This window comes from Clupea harengus, chromosome 3 (assembly GCF_900700415.2).
Source record: "Clupea harengus chromosome 3, Ch_v2.0.2, whole genome shotgun sequence".
Classification (NCBI taxonomy): Eukaryota; Metazoa; Chordata; class Actinopteri; order Clupeiformes; family Clupeidae; genus Clupea; species Clupea harengus.
Window position 1 is genome coordinate 27,159,929 of NC_045154.1, and position 17,495 is coordinate 27,177,423.

General features: G+C 44.2%; 1 protein-coding gene across 1 annotated transcript; it reads left to right on the top strand.

The window, feature by feature from the left end:
• The first annotated feature begins 1,266 nt into the window (after positions 1-1,266).
• Positions 1,267-17,430, top strand: appl2 (adaptor protein, phosphotyrosine interaction, PH domain and leucine zipper containing 2). Its single transcript, XM_031565218.2, has 21 exons — positions 1,267-1,400; positions 3,389-3,487; positions 3,786-3,845; positions 4,211-4,282; positions 6,926-7,013; positions 7,188-7,229; positions 7,441-7,499; positions 7,725-7,871; positions 8,325-8,407; positions 8,587-8,739; positions 9,138-9,326; positions 10,611-10,653; positions 11,207-11,263; positions 12,680-12,774; positions 12,955-13,110; positions 13,647-13,699; positions 13,933-14,107; positions 14,503-14,539; positions 14,664-14,819; positions 15,061-15,108; positions 15,416-17,430. The coding sequence occupies exons 1-21, from the start codon at positions 1,347-1,349 to the stop codon at positions 15,545-15,547; spliced, it is 1,998 nt and encodes a 665-aa protein (XP_031421078.1). The 5' UTR covers positions 1,267-1,346; the 3' UTR covers positions 15,548-17,430.
• Positions 17,431-17,495: the final 65 nt, after the last annotated feature.

The following is a 17,495-nucleotide window of genomic DNA, read 5'->3' on the forward strand; positions in this document are numbered from 1 at the left end:
ACATCCTTCATTTCCTGTGGCAATTTGTTATATCAGACCCACTTATATGACGGAGCAGATTTCATGGTGTACAGCCGCCTTCATCTTCATCAACATCATGCAGAACACACTGAACACCCAGTCTGTGATATTGATTTCCTTTAATAATGTGTTATTACATAATCAACATGGCTATATGAGCTGATAAGATCATAGGGCTGATGAGCTGAGAGGTTTTACAAAATTACAAAAAAATAAACAGGTGTGTTGAGTGTTTTAGAAAAAATTGGACCATTCCAGAGCAAGCTTATTCTGGCAGTGGGTGTTAACAAATGATAGTGGTAGGAGCTTCATATTCTGAGGCTTAAAAAGGATTAGAGGACATGATTAAGTGAAGACAACTTCCGAAAGCAAGACAAAATTAAGGAGAGGTCATCTATACTATATATACTATACTATACTAAAGCAAGAAATATATCAGAACCCAATGTTATATGTAAATTAGTTAACATATCTGCCAACATATGCAGCATTTGCCATATGCAATATTTATGCACAACAGGGCTATGCACTTCACTCTGTGACGCATAGAGAAGCTAAGAGGGGGTGAGGCTCATTTTTTTATGTTTCTAGAGTAGCCTAATGGTTTGTAACTAGTTTCAACAGATATATGCAGCCAGTAAGAACATTACCTGTTTTAGAAACTGCCTCTAACTGACCCCTTGTTTCTTCTTCCCCCAGGGCTAGTTTCGTGTTGTAAAAATAAATACAGAAAACCTTAAGATATTAGAATATGACCTCTACATCAATTGTCCTATAAAGATATGCCTTCATATTTTAGACTTGATAAACTACCCTCCATGTGGATTTAAAACGGGACAAAAAATCTTGACTAAATAAAAGTTGTTTTGAATTGGACTGTTTGAACAGCAGGGGGCACTGTAGACTAACAGAAAAATAGCCTAAAGGAGCGCTTGCATCCAGATTGTAGATGTGTTTTAATCATTTTTAAAAAGCCTCTCCCTCAGGTTTTTGATTGCACGTCACGCTACTCATGCAGGCTCATTTAAAAACATATAAAACATTTTATATTATAAAACTAAAACATATTATATTATATAATGAGACCTGAGAAACTGTCTAAAGATTATTGTTGTTGTTGCTGTTTACTATACTGAGCCACAGGAGTAGGATAGGGTAATTTGTATATATATTTCTTTTGTTTGTTTGACTTTAGCTTTAGGCTGAGTGATGACGAAAAAAACACTCCCTGGAAATACGTGTCAGCAGTAACCCAAGTGCTCTCTGGGAAACAGAGTCCCTTTCCTGAATTATTCAAGTAGGCTACGATCTCCCCGATTAGCAAGATGCCGGCCGTTCACAAATTACTTCTGGAAGAAGCCTTACAGGATAGTCCACAGGTAAATGACATGCATGCGCTCTTATTATCATTTGAAGAACCGATTGTTTCATACCTCGCAGATTTCTTTGCAACCTCTAAATCTATGCGCTCCGTAGACTATATCGTCCAGCGGTAACGTCGTGAATGCAAATGTATCTGATCTGTTGTCGTCTGGTTCTGTAAACAGACCTACCGGTTCTACAATAACAGGGCGCCTGTAGTAAAATAGTTTAAATATATCCTATATCACGATACAGAATAACTAGCTACACCCACTCCTTTAAGCATCGTGCCCGTGGAACAGATTTTCTAGTCTGGGCCAATGATGTCAGGATGAGAACACACAATGTTTACGAGTGAATGCATAGCCCTAGAATATGATAATCGAATTAGTTTGCATAGTATCTGAATCCTCATCTGGTATAGAGCTGTCAGCATCATTTTACAGGCTATTCGTGATTGTAATCAGAATCCGAGGCCCTGTATCACAAATAAGAGGGTGGGATCTATTGGAATCCATTAAGTGAGTTGGGTTGCGATTTATGTGGCACAGGCTGTCGGAATCTTTGTGACAGACTACAGGCTGCCGTTGGCTACATAAAGCTAGCTGCTTCTTATTATGATGGACATTGCATGTAACCTATTTCTTGACTTCTCTTCCCGCGAGTCTGAACGACTTGCCTCTAAGTATAAAAGAGAACTGCATGTCACCTGTTGTTTTGAACCAACCTAAACATACATCAGCAGAAACCGATCATTTCTGAAGCCTAATTTGCTGCCTGACACAATCATAATGTTCTAATTATAAGCCCAGCTATTTTGTATTAGGCTACTAATAACGGTTTCAAATGTCCATGCGTAGCGCCGCTGTGTGCGCTCCCTCTGAGTCAGCATCGTCTTGTGACTTGGAACTTGCACAGAAACAACCGTTAACATGCTGACTCTGTGCAGACGTCAGGGGATGCAGTGGATGCCAATTTGTAGAAATGTTGCTACTAAGTTATCATTTCACCGCATAGCCTAGATCGAGACTACTCAAAGACAGCGAAATAACCCTATACAAGCACCCTATAGCACCCACCCTTGTTGGGGCAGTTTATGTAGGTAGCTGGATGGTGTGGTGGCTTATGTTGCATCATACTTATGGATCAAATACCATATGCACATTTTAAATGAGCTAAACAGATTACAGCAGTTCCTAGATCCCACTTGTTGGTTGTAATGAGCTCACAGTTTAAACCCGATTGTGTGCCAATTAAGATGCTGAAGTGCAGAATTTGTCCCAATGATTCCTTAATTAGAACCACTCCTATAACAGCTTTATCTCAACAAGATATATGCCTGTATGATGGTCTGTGACTCATACTCCAAAGTTCACCTTGTGTCGGGATTGGGACAACGTTTTTACAAGTTTAAGCAAAGAAAAGTTCTCCTTGGAAATTTCTCAGTTAAGCTTAGCAGTCCCTCTGCTGTGGAACGGACACAATGGAAGATAATTCTTGGATCCTGTTTATGTTCTCCTCCACGCCCAAGAAGTGTAGTTTCAGCTGTGTACCCAACACTAGTTAAATGTCAGACTTGCTTTTGAATACACAAGTTATTGTGTTTCCTGTGCACACTTACAATCAGCGGTGGGCCTGGCTCAATTAGTGCCCTACAGGCAAACAAACTATTTTACGAGGCCCTTTTGACATAGTCATGCCTTTGTGCCACTCTATGAAACATTAATGGAATATGTACCAATCCATTAAACATCTGTGATCCCTAAGCACAGGTGTCCTGGGGCTGTTGTTTAGTGTATGTTGCCTTTGTGAACTGCCACTGCCTGTTGTTTTTCTTTCATCATGGACAGATTTGCTTTGTAGTGGAAGTGAGTAATATTATAAAGCCTCAAAAGTGTGATCTGGTGGTGGTTGTGTAAGGCTTTGTCTCAGTATAAGTTATGTGTTCATATCTGTTAGCTTGTTTTATGGTGCTAGAGTTCCTCTGTGGGTTTGTGTTCCTCAGACTCGCTCCCTTCTCAGTGTGTTCGAGGAGGATGCAGGGACTCTCACGGACTACTCCAATCAGCTGCTCCAGACTATGCAAAGAGTCTTCGGGGCCCAGGTACTGTACGACACCGAGCAACAACATACTGCGACACATTGAGGCACACAAGCACAATGTTCATAGAAAGCCCTGTGCTGTGTAAAATGCAAATTTAAGTTTTACTGCACCCTGCAACGTCCCATTGCAAACACACCCACACAAAACACACACTCAAAGACACACACTCACACCCTTACAGCACGCACACACACACACACACACACACACACACACACACACACACACACACTCACTCTCTCTCACTAAATTAGAACCACTCCCGTCCATTAAACAGGTTTCCCGTCTGTGTTTTCAGAGTGAGATGGGCTTGGCAACAAAGCTGCTCTCCAAGCAGCTCCTGGAGTACGAGAAGCAGGTGGGTCCACAGCCTCTCCCCTCGTATAGGATCAATGAGGCGACCCCCACATGTCCGCTAACAAGAGATAAAAGGCCTTCAGCAGTCCTCTGTAGCCTCACTGGCCTTATTTACTGCAGAGTGACTGCGTTTCCTATTCACACAGTGCGGCATGGGGCTCCTGCACTGATGCCTGGATGGACTGCTGTTTATTAAACAGGCTGTATTCAATTTTCTTAGCAGGTGTTATGCTATCAGCTATATATATTTCCCTGAAGAATGAGTCAGCAGAATTTGAAAGTGGGTGAATCTGTGTTTGGGCTGAGTTTTGAGAAATAAGTAAGTGTGTGTGTGCGCGCTTGTGTGCTTGTGTGCTTGCCTTGCAGAATTTCGCTCTGGGGAAAGGAGATGAGGAAGTGATCAGCACGCTGCAGCACTTTGCCAAAACAGTGGAGGAGGTGAGAGCCAGGCCTGTGTGTGTGTGTGTGTGTGTGTGTGTGTGTGTGTGTGTGTGTGTGTGTGTGTGTGTGTGTGTGTGTGTGTGTGTGTGTGTGTGTGTGTGTGTGTGTGTGAGAGAGTGTGAGAGTGTGTGTGTGTGTGTGTGTGTCTCTCCGCATTAATGTTATCCAATCAGAGGAGAACTTGCGTAGAAAACTTGAGTGGCTTTGTGATCATTAATGTCAGGCAAACCCCACATAATGGACTCTGTCTGCGCATCCTTTCATAATGTGGGCTTAAGTGTGTTTGTGTGCGATTATAGAAACATTCTCTTAGTCACCCACTCTCCTCATTATACTGTGTGTTTTGCTATGGCTCAAGGGAAATGGATGCTTCTGGAGGTGTACTGGGGAAACATAATGCAATGCTAATCGCTGTGAAGCTCCCACAGAATAGGACTGCTATAAACATGTTACATCATGTTCAATTCAAGGATTGGTGCCTGTGTGTTTGCATTTACATGTGTATGGACTTATGTTTGCAGAAGTATTTGTGTGTGTGTCCACGCATATGTGTTGGTGTGTAGGCATGTGTGTGTGTGTGTGTCCACTCATATGTGTTGGTGTGTGTGTGTGTGTGTGTGTGTGTGTGTGTCTGTGTGTCCACGCATATGTGTTGGTGTGTAGGCATAGGTGTGTGTGTGTGTGTGTGTGTGCCCACGCATATGTGTTGGTGTGTGTGTGTGTGTGTGTGTCCACGCATATATGTTGGTGTGTAGGCATAGGTGTGTGTGTGTGTGTGTGTGTGTGTGTGTGTCCACGCATATGTCTTGGTGTGTAGGCATATGTGTGTGTGTGTGTGTGTGTGTGCGCGTGTGTGTGTGTGTGTGTGTGTGTGTGTGTCCACGCATATGTGTTGGTGTGCGTGTGCGTGTGTGTCTGTGTGTGTGTGTGTGTGTGTGTGTGTGTGTGTGTGTGTGTCCACGCATATGTGTTGGTGTGTAGGCATAGGTAGGTGTGTGTGTGTGTGTGCACTGGTGGCAGCAGCAGCAGGGTGGTAACTGTAGGAAGTGGATGTCCAGCTGTGCTGCATGTGGACGCCCCATCTGGGTGAGGCGGGGGGATCTAGCAGATGGGCCGCGATCACACGTACAGCAAGGTCACCTCACCTTCACGCGCCTCAGACCGCCAGGCATTAGTGCTTAGACAAACAAATGAGCTCACGGTTTGGCCTGGGCACCACTCTGCCTGCTGGGCGTGCCATCCCGGTTGCCACAGGACACCTTAAATCTTCCGCCGACAGGGGAAGGGGAGGGCGCGGTAGCAGTGCTGGTGTGGCACGGTGCTGTTTTACCATGGGGCGGACAGATGTGATTCGCCCAAGAGCTCAATGCAGGGGTCTGTGGGGTAGAGAGAGAGAGAGAGAGAGAGAGAGAGAGAGAAAAGAAATATGCTGTGACAAATCTTGATGACTTTTTAGTGCTGTGGCACTTTCTCATTGATCTGTCCTCACAGGGGAGATTGCTGCAGAATAAATAGATCTTACCAACCCCAGCATATGTGATGGTTGTCATTAGGACTTTGCTCTTCGGGCAAAGGACTTCTTTCTCTGTGATGATGTGGATATTTCAGTGGTATGTCTGGTAATTCAGTTTTAAATGAGTTGATTTAACATTTGATAAGGACTTTAGATTTTATATATACGGCATGTTCAAAATCCACATGAATATGTTTTGATCATGTTTTCATAACAACATCCACAATAGAGCCTCTAAGAGATTAGTATATTGCGCTCGGTTGTAATAGCCGTAATATTTATATCCCTGGCTTCTGCAAATGAATTGAAACCATAATAACTCATATGAAGAGAGAGTTGCCTGCTAAATAATAATCACTGTTGAATTGCATTGCACTGCAGTGGAATTAGAAAGATGGAGATGAGTAATTTGAAATGGTTTTATGTGTTATTTTTAGCAATGAAATTTATGGGGGCGTGAGCTAATACAGTTTGGAGTCTCATCAAATCCCAACATTAATTAAGTAATGCTATTAAAATGGATAATGAGGTAGGGAGGGGTTGGGGGTGGAACACTGTATTCAGCAGTCACATTTTATTAAACTTTACATTCAAATTCACATGTATTTATTTATTAATGAAACAAATGTTTGTATTTAACATTAACGCTAGGACAGGGTGGGTCTGCATTTGATCACTATGTGTGTTATTCAGGAACCGTAGATTAAACCATACAAGAATGTTTTTTCAGTTTTTTTATGTACTTCTGTTGGTCACAGAAAATTAGAGCATCATTTCCATCATACGGGGATGCGACTCCATGTTTGAATTAGCAAATAGTGGCCCAGTATGATCTAACTTGATGGCTTACAGTTTGTCTCTATCACTGATTCAGTGATGCAGCTCTGTGGCCTGACCGGTTTAAGATGACCCATTGTTAAATCATGTTTGGGTCCTCACATATGGGATTGTCCTTATAAACAGTGTGTCTGTTAGTCTGTGCTCTGAGGGTGTAGTAATTGATTCTGACAGGATTGGGTATTGGATATGGTGTTGTAGGGTGTAGAGTGTTGGTGTTGGTATTGATCCCGCAGCATGAGGCACCAGAGGCTCATCTGTGCTGCTTTCCTCTCTGGGTTCCCTTACAGCTGAACACCCTGCATTCTGAGCTGGCCGCCCTGATTGCAGATAGGATGGTGTTCCCCATGATCCAGTTCAGAGAGAAGGACCTCACAGGTACAGGACAGCATTGCTATATCCCCAGCATACACCAGAAACACACACACACACACACACACACACACACACACACACACACACACACACACACACACACACACACACACACACACACACAGCCGCTGTCTGTCTCTCTCACGCGTATCTGTCTGTCTGTCTGTCTTTTAACAGAAATAAGCACGCTGAAAGAGATATTCGGCATTGCCACTGATGGTACGTATATCAGTATGCAGATTGCTTCCCTTTGTTCCTGTCGTTGAATGTTTACAGAGTAGAGAAAGATATGAGGAGCAGCATTCTCATTTAAAAAAGAAAGTTTCTTGCACACTGTGCGTTTTGTATATGCAGAGTGAAATGAGGCCATTGAATAAGTAAAAAAAAAAAAAAAAAATTGTGGTTCTCACACATCTCTTTGTCTTTGCAGAGCACGAGGCTGCCATGGTCAAGTACAGCCGGCTGCCCAAGAAGAGGGAAAATGAAAAGGTGGCCTTGACAGTTGCACCTTTTGAATTTCAACGTCGCTTCCTAAAAAGCTCCGTGGCCATTCGTCATATGTGACACAATGGCCTTGATGAATGGGCTCCAGTTTCAAAGGGAGCTCTTGTTGTCCCTCGTCACTGTAAATATACAGAGTCCCCGCTCTCTTTAGCTGGGGGGGGGTTTCAGTGTTTTAATGTGCGGGTGGCGGTGATTTGTCTGTGTCCACAGACAAAAGCGGAGGTGGTCAACGAGGTGGCCTACGCTCGGAGGAAGCAGCACCAGGCCTCCATGCAGTACTACTGCGCTCTCAACGCCCTGCAGTACCGCAAGAGGGTGGCCATGCTGGAGCCCATGCTGGGCTACACCCGAGCACAGGTAGGGGAGGAAGTCACACATGCTAGGCTACACTCGAGCACAGGTAGGGTAGGAAGTCACACATGCTGGGCTACACTCGAGCACAGGTAGGGGAGGAAGTCACACATGCTAGGCTACACTCGAGCACAGGTAGGGGAGGAAGTCACACATGCTAGGCTACACTCGAGCACAGGTAGGGTAGGAAGTCACACATGCTAGGCTACACCCGAGCACAGGTAGGGGAGGAAGTCACACATGCTGGGCTATACTCGAGCACAGGTAGGGTAGGAAGTCACACATGCTAGGCTACACTCGAGCACAGGTAGGGGAGGAAGTCACACATGCTGGGCTACACTCGAGCACAGGTAGGGGAGGAAGTCACAGCTCAAAGCCCAGGCGATCCAGTGGTCATGCATCTGTAGTTACTGTGTCAGTAGGGAGTCTTTATTCACTGTCTCTTGGCTCTTCATCTAGATAAACTTCTTTAAGAAAGGCATGGATCTGGTGACAAAGAAGATGGACAGCTTTTTGTCTTCAGTGTCCTGTATGACGCAAAGGTAAAAAGCCTCTTATTTTCTGTCGTTAAGAAACATCAGCAGGTTTTTTGTTCATTTTTTTTAACTCACTTGCTCTGGACATCAGGATGAGTTCAGTGTAATTGCAGATTGAGGTTGTCTGTGGAGTTCTGACATCAGCTTATAGCACTCACCACCCCCCACCCTCCCCTCTCTCTCAGTATTCAGGCACAGCTGGATGCTGAAGCAGAGAGCATGCGTTTCTCCCAAAGGGAGCTGCTATCTGTTGAGGACACAGTCTACATGCCCGACCGGGACCAGGACCCTGTCAACCGCACACTCATCCAGAAGGCAGGCTACCTCAACATCCGGAAGTAAGACTTCCTTGTGAACAAAAACATATACTTCACTCTGCCCCAGTTAGATACAACTAAGGTAAACTGGGACACTGTGGTAATGTCTCAAGAATCTTTTCAGGGCTTTATGAGGATAACTGAAAAGAGAAATTGAGTGCCTTCAGTGCAGCTAACTCAATTAAACTTCAGTGTTGCTAATACAGAACATTAATCCTCAAGGAGCCTCATTGAAGCGCACAGTTAATGACTCATTCTGGAAGTCGTGAGAACATTTCTGCAAATGTTACAAGGAGATGATCCAATTACCCTGAAATGTTAGCACTAATCAGGAAGAAGCTCTCAAAATGGCTGCCCCTACTTAACCCTCCGACCCTCCTTCTTCCTTGTCCTTTCTCCCTCGCCAACTCCTCCACCAGTAAAACGGGCCTGGTCACCACAGCCTGGGACCGGCTGTACTTCTTCACCCAGGGGGGCAACCTCATGTGCCAGCCACGAGGCGCCGTCGCCGGGGGTATGGTGATGGACCTGGACAACAGTTCCGTCATGGCCGTGGAGTGCGAGGACCGCCGCTACTGCTTCCAGATCACCTCGCCCACTGGAAAAGCGTAAGCATGTCTGCTGCCCGTGGCTGGGGGACCATTACTCTAATTTGTCACAGTGCATTTCAGCTTTATTTTTAATATCTCTCTCTCTGTCCCTCTGTCGATTCCATACCAGCGCCATTAGGTGCAATTAGGCGTACTTCATAAGAAAGATAGGACAGCCGTGCATTCACTCTGTGTAACCCTCTGTGAAACTAGTTTCGATTTACAATCTGCCTGTGTGAAATAAGGGAGAGGCAGCGGGTCTATGGACTTCACCCAGCCGGACACAGGTTGCAGGTTTATCTGGCTCATCTGCTCAGCGGCCTCAGTGTTTGTTTGCTCGTCAGCAGGCAGGGAGCCAGGCGCGGCCATTAATAATGCATTGTTAAGGTGGAGGCACAGAGAGAGGCAGCTTTACTTGGGGGCCGCTAAGCAGGCTGCCAGCCCGTGTTGTCATCCAGCCGCCTCCTTCGGTGAACGAGCCACCGGGGGCTTATTAGCTCCAGTGCCGGAGCGGTTCTGTCCCGCTCTCTCAGCGGTTTACCGTCTGGCAAGCAGAGGAGTAAGGTGCATCGCAAACCCTACTTCAAAACGAAAGTGAGCGCACTGTAAGATGACCCTCAAGGCAGGGGTCTAAACACAGCGCATATTTTATTTGTGCCGAAGTGCCTAATTGAGCTCAGGGGCATGGGAGGTGGTGGAAGTAAAGCAGATGAGCTGCTTACTCTCATAGTGCTAGGTACACATTAGATGCAGTGTGGAGTCTCACATGTATTCATGCACGGTGTGCACTTACAAACACACACATGCATACGCCCTAACACGAACAACACATTCACACTCTCACACACACACACACACACACACACACACACACACACACTCACACTCACACTCACACTCATGCAATAGTTAAGCTTATTATCACCTATACTGTAGAAGCAAGCCCCTTAGAAACGGCAAATCTGGAAAAGTATTGTTAGACTTTTTTTTTTTAAAGATACTCTCTGTGCTCCTCATGGATACAATTATTGTTAAGATTAAGAGACGCTATGAAAGGACACATTTGTGTCGTTCTTCAGTGTTGAGTTTAACCAATCTATTTTAACGGAGTAACAGCAGGTACGGTGACAAAAGCTCCTCTTATTATAAGATGTGATAGACTGTTTCAGTCATTCTGGTTGAGAAGAAAGACATGATGAATTTGCTTTGGCTATATTGTTCACCTGCCATGGTCCTCTTTATTAAAAATCCATGAGCTGATGAAGGAATCTATTTCGCTCTCTCTTCTCTTTTGTTCCTTAGGTCTATAATTCTGCAAGCAGAGAGTAAAAAGGAATATGAAGAGGTATGTATTATCTGTTGAAAGGTTCTGTCCCAAAATGAGATCGAACAGTGCACTCTCTTGGTGGATATCAAACCTTTATTGTAGCTTGCATAGAAGTACTCACTGAGTGGCCCTACATTGTGTTTGGATTGATAGGAATACCGGGATGATTATTTTAGACCACGTGTTATTTTAGCCAGAGAGCTTTTAGACAGAAGACCCAGCAGCACATTCTTCCCGCCGATGTTATCGTCTGGGTGAAAATAAGGGCTTCCTGGCACACCCCTCATCTGCCCCTCAGCAGGGTTTAGAAGGACTGTGTAGCCAGCCTGTCCATTTTTAAAACCAAATGTGTCAGCACAGTTTAATCTCAGCCTGATTTACTGGGCTACAGATTTAATGTACATTCCATCAAAATAACTGCCCTGAACCTGGCCTGAGCCTGAGCCATAAGGAAATTCTATACTATTTTTTTCCACTTCTAGTACACTAGCTTTCCTCTAGTGCTTGGCTAATCAGTACCTGAACTATAGCCCACAGCCTGATAATAATAGTTTTTTTTTTTCCTCAACAGTGGATTTGTACCTTGAACAACATCTCCAGACAAATATACCTGACTGACAACCCAGAGGTAGGTCCTCATCACCTCTAACCACTGCAGACTAGCAGCACAAATACTCAACACTCACAAAACACAAATCAATAATAGAATAACTATGTCGGTATTAGGTTGAACTGGTCCAACTTATATAAATGACATGGTTGTGGAATTTATTGTGTTGTCACATGTTCAAAGATAAGGCGGCCACACCTCATTTGAAGTAGCCTAGAATTCAATAGGCAGACTGTCTGTACATAAGTTGTGTAAATAATTGTTTAACACAACATGCTTGTAATGTGTATAAGTGCACAGTCCTACATTCCTACAACTCCAACCCTAAACCTAACCCTTGGTTCATCTACATGTACTTCTCCCTCAAGAAGTAGATACTTAATTAATTGACCAAGTACATAGTACCTACGGCTATTTGAAAAGAAAAGTGAAAATTGTAATCTAACCAGTAACACATTTTCAAATTGTGTCTTTTAATAAAAGAGTATAACCTTTCATAGCCCTCTGCTTAAGTGAAAACAGTAGGGGAACTCTTTATCACCTCCCACTGAATTACTCAATTCCGAGTGATAACGGTGTCTTGAGCTGGAGTCTTTGTGGAGCGAGGGCCCCTGCAGCTGGCCTGACTGACTGACAGTGCAGATAGAGGGTTAGTGCAGCGCTGCGGCTGGATCCTGAGGCGAGCCTCTTTATGGCCCAGAGAGAGGCTTATCCCTCACACAACCCCACAGGACTGCCTATCAGTGGGAGAGGAAGCTGATTATACCTCCACCCACTTTTTTTCTCTCTCTCTCTCTCTCTCTCCCCCCCCCCCCCCCACACACACACACACACACACACACACACACACACACACACACACACACACACACACACACACACACGTACACAGACACATACTGACATTAGATGAACCAATGCATATTAATTCACCCATTATTACAATACTATTACAATTACAATATATAACAGATATTGTGTGTTTGTGTGTGTTTGTGTGGGTGTGTTGAAATGTACTCCATAATGATTGTGGCTAGTTAAAAAAAAAAAAAGTAAACGGAACTAAAATTACACCATGAAGAATTGTACCAGAATTGAGAAACTATTTGTATTTCTAGATAAGCACCAAAAACAGCAAGCCTGTATAATTAAGGTACTTATTACAGATCATAAGGGACTGTTTACATATCCCAAACTCCTGTCTTCAGTTGGGTTATATTTGGTGCAGTACACGGAGATCGCGCATTGCAGTAAAGTGTATGTGTTTCAGGGACCATGTCCGAACTTAGATGATAAAGAAAAGACTACACCACAGTTCTTACGTTTTCTGGCTGACTCAGTATTGAGGCCAGTGACCGTGGTATTCTGCGGCCTCTGAGGAGTACGGATCAGCCTGACACCTTCTCTTTGCCCCCTGCCCTCTTCATCTCCCAGGCCGTGGCCATAAGGCTCAATCAGACCGCCATCCAGGCCGTCACTCCCATCACCAGCTTCGAGAAGAGACAGGAGGGCTCACCCAACCCCGACAGGTCAGAGTCTGCAGAGTCATGCAGAAAATGGGGAAGGCTCGCCTTTTCCATACTGTGCACTAATGGAGAATGCGTGAATGAGGGGCCTAATACGATTTATTTCCCCCCTATCTCATTTCTTTCTCTCTTTCTTCTCTCTCTCTCTCTCTCTCTCTGTCCATCTGTCTGCCCTCTGCTCAGGGCAAAGCCCGGTGGAGTGGTGGCCTCTGGGGGAGCCGCGCAGAAGCCCGCCGTGGCCCTTGAACCAGAGGACCTGATTGTCCCAGGAACGCCGATTCAGTTCGACATCGTGCTCCCTGCCTCGGAGTTTCAGGACCAGAACCGAGCAGGGGGAAGGTAAGACAAACCTCTTAATCTATGTCTTCGTCCAGCTCTCATTACGTACATATGTCTACATGTCTTGAGATTCTAATAGACTCATAAAAACAGCCTTCTGTCATGTAGATATAGACAGAATCAATAGTTTGGTAGCCTAAAAAGACCAAGAGAGGCTCATCTAATTTTTATTTCCAGTAGGGAAAGAGAACAGAGCACATTAGTGCTGCTACTGTGCTGATATGAATAAAGAATATAAACCGAGTAGGGCTCTTAGATCCATGGACTCTATATATACTGTATATATATATATATATATAGTTTGTATTTATTTTTTAAATAATCTTTTATTGTTTTTCACTCTTAAGTACTTTTGTTTTCAGTTCCGTTTGCTTTTATTCATGTAAAGCACACAGCATTGCCTCTGTGTATTAAATGTGCTATATAAACTTGCCTTGTCTTTGGCTCAGCCAGAATGCAGCGATTTGTGTCATCCTGCATTGTTTGTTCTCATGTTTTAATATTCTGACGGTTTCCCTGGTGTCTTTCTCACACAGGCGTACCAACCCCTTTGGCGAAACAGAGGAGGACTCCTCTTCTGACACCGATGGTACTCTTATCACATTCAACATGCATGAGTACATTTAACAGGCAGTTTTATGCAGAGCTTCTTACAGCAGATTGAAGGTGTAAAACTGTTAAATATTGAGCTGTGTGCATTTACAGGGATTTGTTCCCTTAGCCACAGCATAGCTTACTCTGTGGTTTTGAGCAGCTGGAGACTATAGGTTCACCTTCAGCTGGCCTCTGATTTCCTGCTGGCTCTTATCTCTCTCCGCCCAGACTCGCTGCTGCAGCAGGTTTTTGCTGTGAGGTTCCTGGGCTCCATGGCTGTGCGCTCAGGCCATACGCAAGAGGTGATCTACGAGGCCATGAGACAGGTGCTAGCGGCCCGCGCCATCCACAACATCTTCAAGACCACCGAGTCTCATCTGATGGTCACCAGCAACTGCTTGAGGTGAGCTTGGGAGAAGGGATCTTTATTCAGTAGCTGTGGGATGTCTGCAAATGATAATCTTGTTGCAGTGTGGTGCACACATGGGTAGCTTAAAAGTAGTATGACAACATTGTGGCTAGATAGGGCATCATAAGGCTTTAAAAACTGAACAAAGAACCTTTCCCAAACAAACAAAATGCTCTAATCTATACTGAACGGGCCAGTTGAGGAACACTTGGTCCTCTAAACAATCTCATCTCCCCATACCCACTCAGTTGTAACCTGGTTCAGTCACACAATACTTACCACAACTTCTGAAAGTAAAGTAGGTACGTCCTGAGAGTCCCTCGTCTTCAGGTCTTTAACCTCACCTGGTAAGGACACCAGGCTTAAGTGATTGTGATCTTTTTTGGCAGGCTGATTGATCCGCAGACGCAGGTTACCAAGATCAGTGTAAGTGACATGAGCTTTTAACGTCTCTCTCTCTTCTCCAGTGCCTGTTGGCATTCATAGTGTCATTGCCCTAAGTAGTGTTTCCACTCTAAATGAGTCTGTCTCCCATCCCATCCCCTCGCAGTTCGAACTGAGGGAGGTGACCCAGTTTGCCGCCCACCAGGAGAACGGCAGGCTCATGGGCTTCGTGGTGGAGGGACGAGACTGGAGCGAAGGACAGGAGGAGGGCGCTCCCTCATTCAGCGCGTTTGTGTTCGAGAGTAACACAGAGGGAGAAAAAGTAATGTTCATACTTCTACCAAAAGTACTACCATTACATCACTTACTCTGTCTTTTCCAGCTGTCTTCAGAGACAGGGCTCGTATTTCAGTTATTGTAAACAGGAGCCATTGTAATCTTTTTGTAATCATTGGACCGTAAGCATGAATCTGAATGATTAACTACAGTATATTCCTTGTGTTGCACTCTTGGCAAATATGAAGACCTTGACCTGTTTTCATTTCACTGCTTTTCTTTCACAGATATGCTACACAATAAGCTTAGGAAAGGAGATTATAGAGGCAAAGAAGGTACGTGTCTTTCGGTCACACTTTCATGAGTTTATTGCACTGGATTTACACAAAGAACACACTGTGAATGAAACCTGAGAGTTTCTTCCTCTTGCAAGCACTGCACACATTTGTTCTTTGTCCAGTCATTTAATTGTGTGAAATGTTCCTGTCTGTGGGGTGGTGGTATAGCAAAAATACTACCTGACATTTAAGCAATGCACCACAAGGCAATGTGGAACAGCCAATAGTGGTTACATTGATTTGATCACAGGATTTAATTTGTTAGATTGTTTTTGTTTTGTCTCTCTCTCTACTTTCCTCACAGGACCCAGAGGCACTGGCCCAGCTGATGAAGTCTATGCCTCTGACCAATGATGGCAAGTTCCTTCTCCTGGAGAGTGAGAGTGGCGATACGTCTAATGATGGCGCAGAGGAGGACCTAGAGTCAGAAGCCTGAGCCTTTTCCCCTCTCTTGCTTTCCTACTTAACACCATTCCCCCGACCTCCTCATGGGCATCAAAGAGTACAAAGCTCATAATCTCACCCCTCTGTCCACTGCACCTATTGCTAACAATCAGCTTGACTGAGATTCTGATACAAAGGGACTATTCTGTTTTACTTAGTTTAGTTTACGTTATGTTTTTTTTTTTTCCATTGGGGGTATCATAAATAGTGATATAATTACTGGGAGGGGCAGAAGGACCCCTCTCTCCGAACTCTGATAGGTTTACATGTTTAAGTGCTCCTGACATCAGCTAAGGCTAGCGGTACTTTAAAGCCCAGGCAGTATTTGACATAGCCTAATAGCGGGGTATGTTGGCTGATGGATAAACTCAGTCCTTTTCCTCTCAGTAGATAATGTAAGTTAATACATTTATCATTCCTTCAGAGAGTTGCACTTCCCGAGAGTTCTGCTGCATCATAGAGCTTGGTGACTGCAGCATGCACTAATATCTGATGTATTTAGAAAGTAGATTGTAGAGTGACGTGAAGAGGTCATTTCTTTGCTGACTGAAGATTCATTTTCTATTGTTTTCAAACAATGTTCCACACTACAACTGTGTGTGTGTGTGCTTTGACTTTTTTGGGTGTTTTGATTGCGGGGTCCTATACATTATGTTCATGTGGTAAACTAACTCAACTCAAACCTTTTTTCATCTGTGTAAAACAAACAAGTTCATAAAAAGATGTCTTTTTGGAATATGCTTGGCTATTGGAAAGATTGCAAAGTTGTTGTGGGACCAAAGGAATGCAAAGGGTCTGTGTGTGTATTTCCTCTGAAACTCCAAGGCTCTAAGTCTAACCTAGAGTGTCTTCTTACAGTGCTATTCGGATATTGCAATGAAACAGTATCAGGACACTGCACAGCAACCTGACTCATTCCCAAAAGGCTCCTTCCTGCAAACACACCACTCTCAGAAACTAGTCAGTAATCGGCTATCTCTGAAGTGGTCAGAGAAGGATACTGTCTATGAGTTTACAAAACACTATTTCTGTGATTAATGGTCTGCGTACAAACTAAAACATTTCCCACGTCATCTATCAGGTTACAGGGTCAAGTTCCCATAAAAAATGCAAGCCATCTGAGACCATGTCGAATGCAGTCTGGATTTGAAGTGTGATCTGACAGATTCATCAACAAAGGATATGAGGATATATTCAACTTTCCATCCTGAACAAAATTGTTCAAAATATGCGCAGGCCTTTCCTTTTCTTTTGAAGTGGTGCTCTACACTGCTAATGTATTCATGCTCAACACAAAGGCTTCGTGGAAATGTATTTCAAAAAGGCACTACCCTGTACTATGGGGAAACTGAACAAAAGGCACATTTGGTACCTCTGTAGCAAAAAAAAAAGAAAGTAATTTCCTTCAGTGGCCACCTGTTCATTTTTCTCAAGGGCTTCTCATTTCCCTCTCTCCTGCTCCGGCATGCTAGCCCGCTGGTGTACACACACACAGGCAGGTGACAAGCAAGTATGTTGTTTGGCTCACTAGCTGATTTACAGCCCTTGAAGTGGCTGGAAGCCTCCACTTTTCTCCAAAACTGTTGTCGCTGCCGCCCTCCCTTCTCAGAGAAATCCAAACAGCATCTTTGTTATGTCTGCTGTGTGTTATTAAGCATGCCCTGTGAGGATAAATAGATTGAAAAAGACAGAGGTCATCTGAAGAAAAGGGATATGGAGCATCTACGAGTGCCTCTCAGAGCCGATTGGCCAGAACAGAATCCGATTCCTGCAAGGCTTTACTCACGGTTCATGGTTCGAGTGGCTTTTCTAAGTGTGTGTATAAATGCAAACATTAACACGTCCTCTGTAATAAATGTATGTGATATTTTGTAATGTTTGGGTACTTTCTTTCTCTGGTAGCTTTAGAAGAGTGTTTTTGGGGAAAGCAAAACATTTTT

What these genes read in the sequence shown, in the direction of transcription:
- appl2 (XM_031565218.2), top strand. Translation starts at nt 1,347, where the DNA reads ATGCCGGCCGTTCACAAATTACTTCTGGAAGAAGCCTTACAGGATAGT. An exon ending in GGCTACCTCAACATCCGGAA is followed by an intron (nt 8,740 to 9,137) that starts GTAAGACTTCCT and finishes CTCCTCCACCAG; the next exon opens with TAAAACGGGCCTGGTCACCA. An exon ending in ACCTGACTGACAACCCAGAG is followed by an intron (nt 11,264 to 12,679) that starts GTAGGTCCTCAT and finishes TTCATCTCCCAG; the next exon opens with GCCGTGGCCATAAGGCTCAA.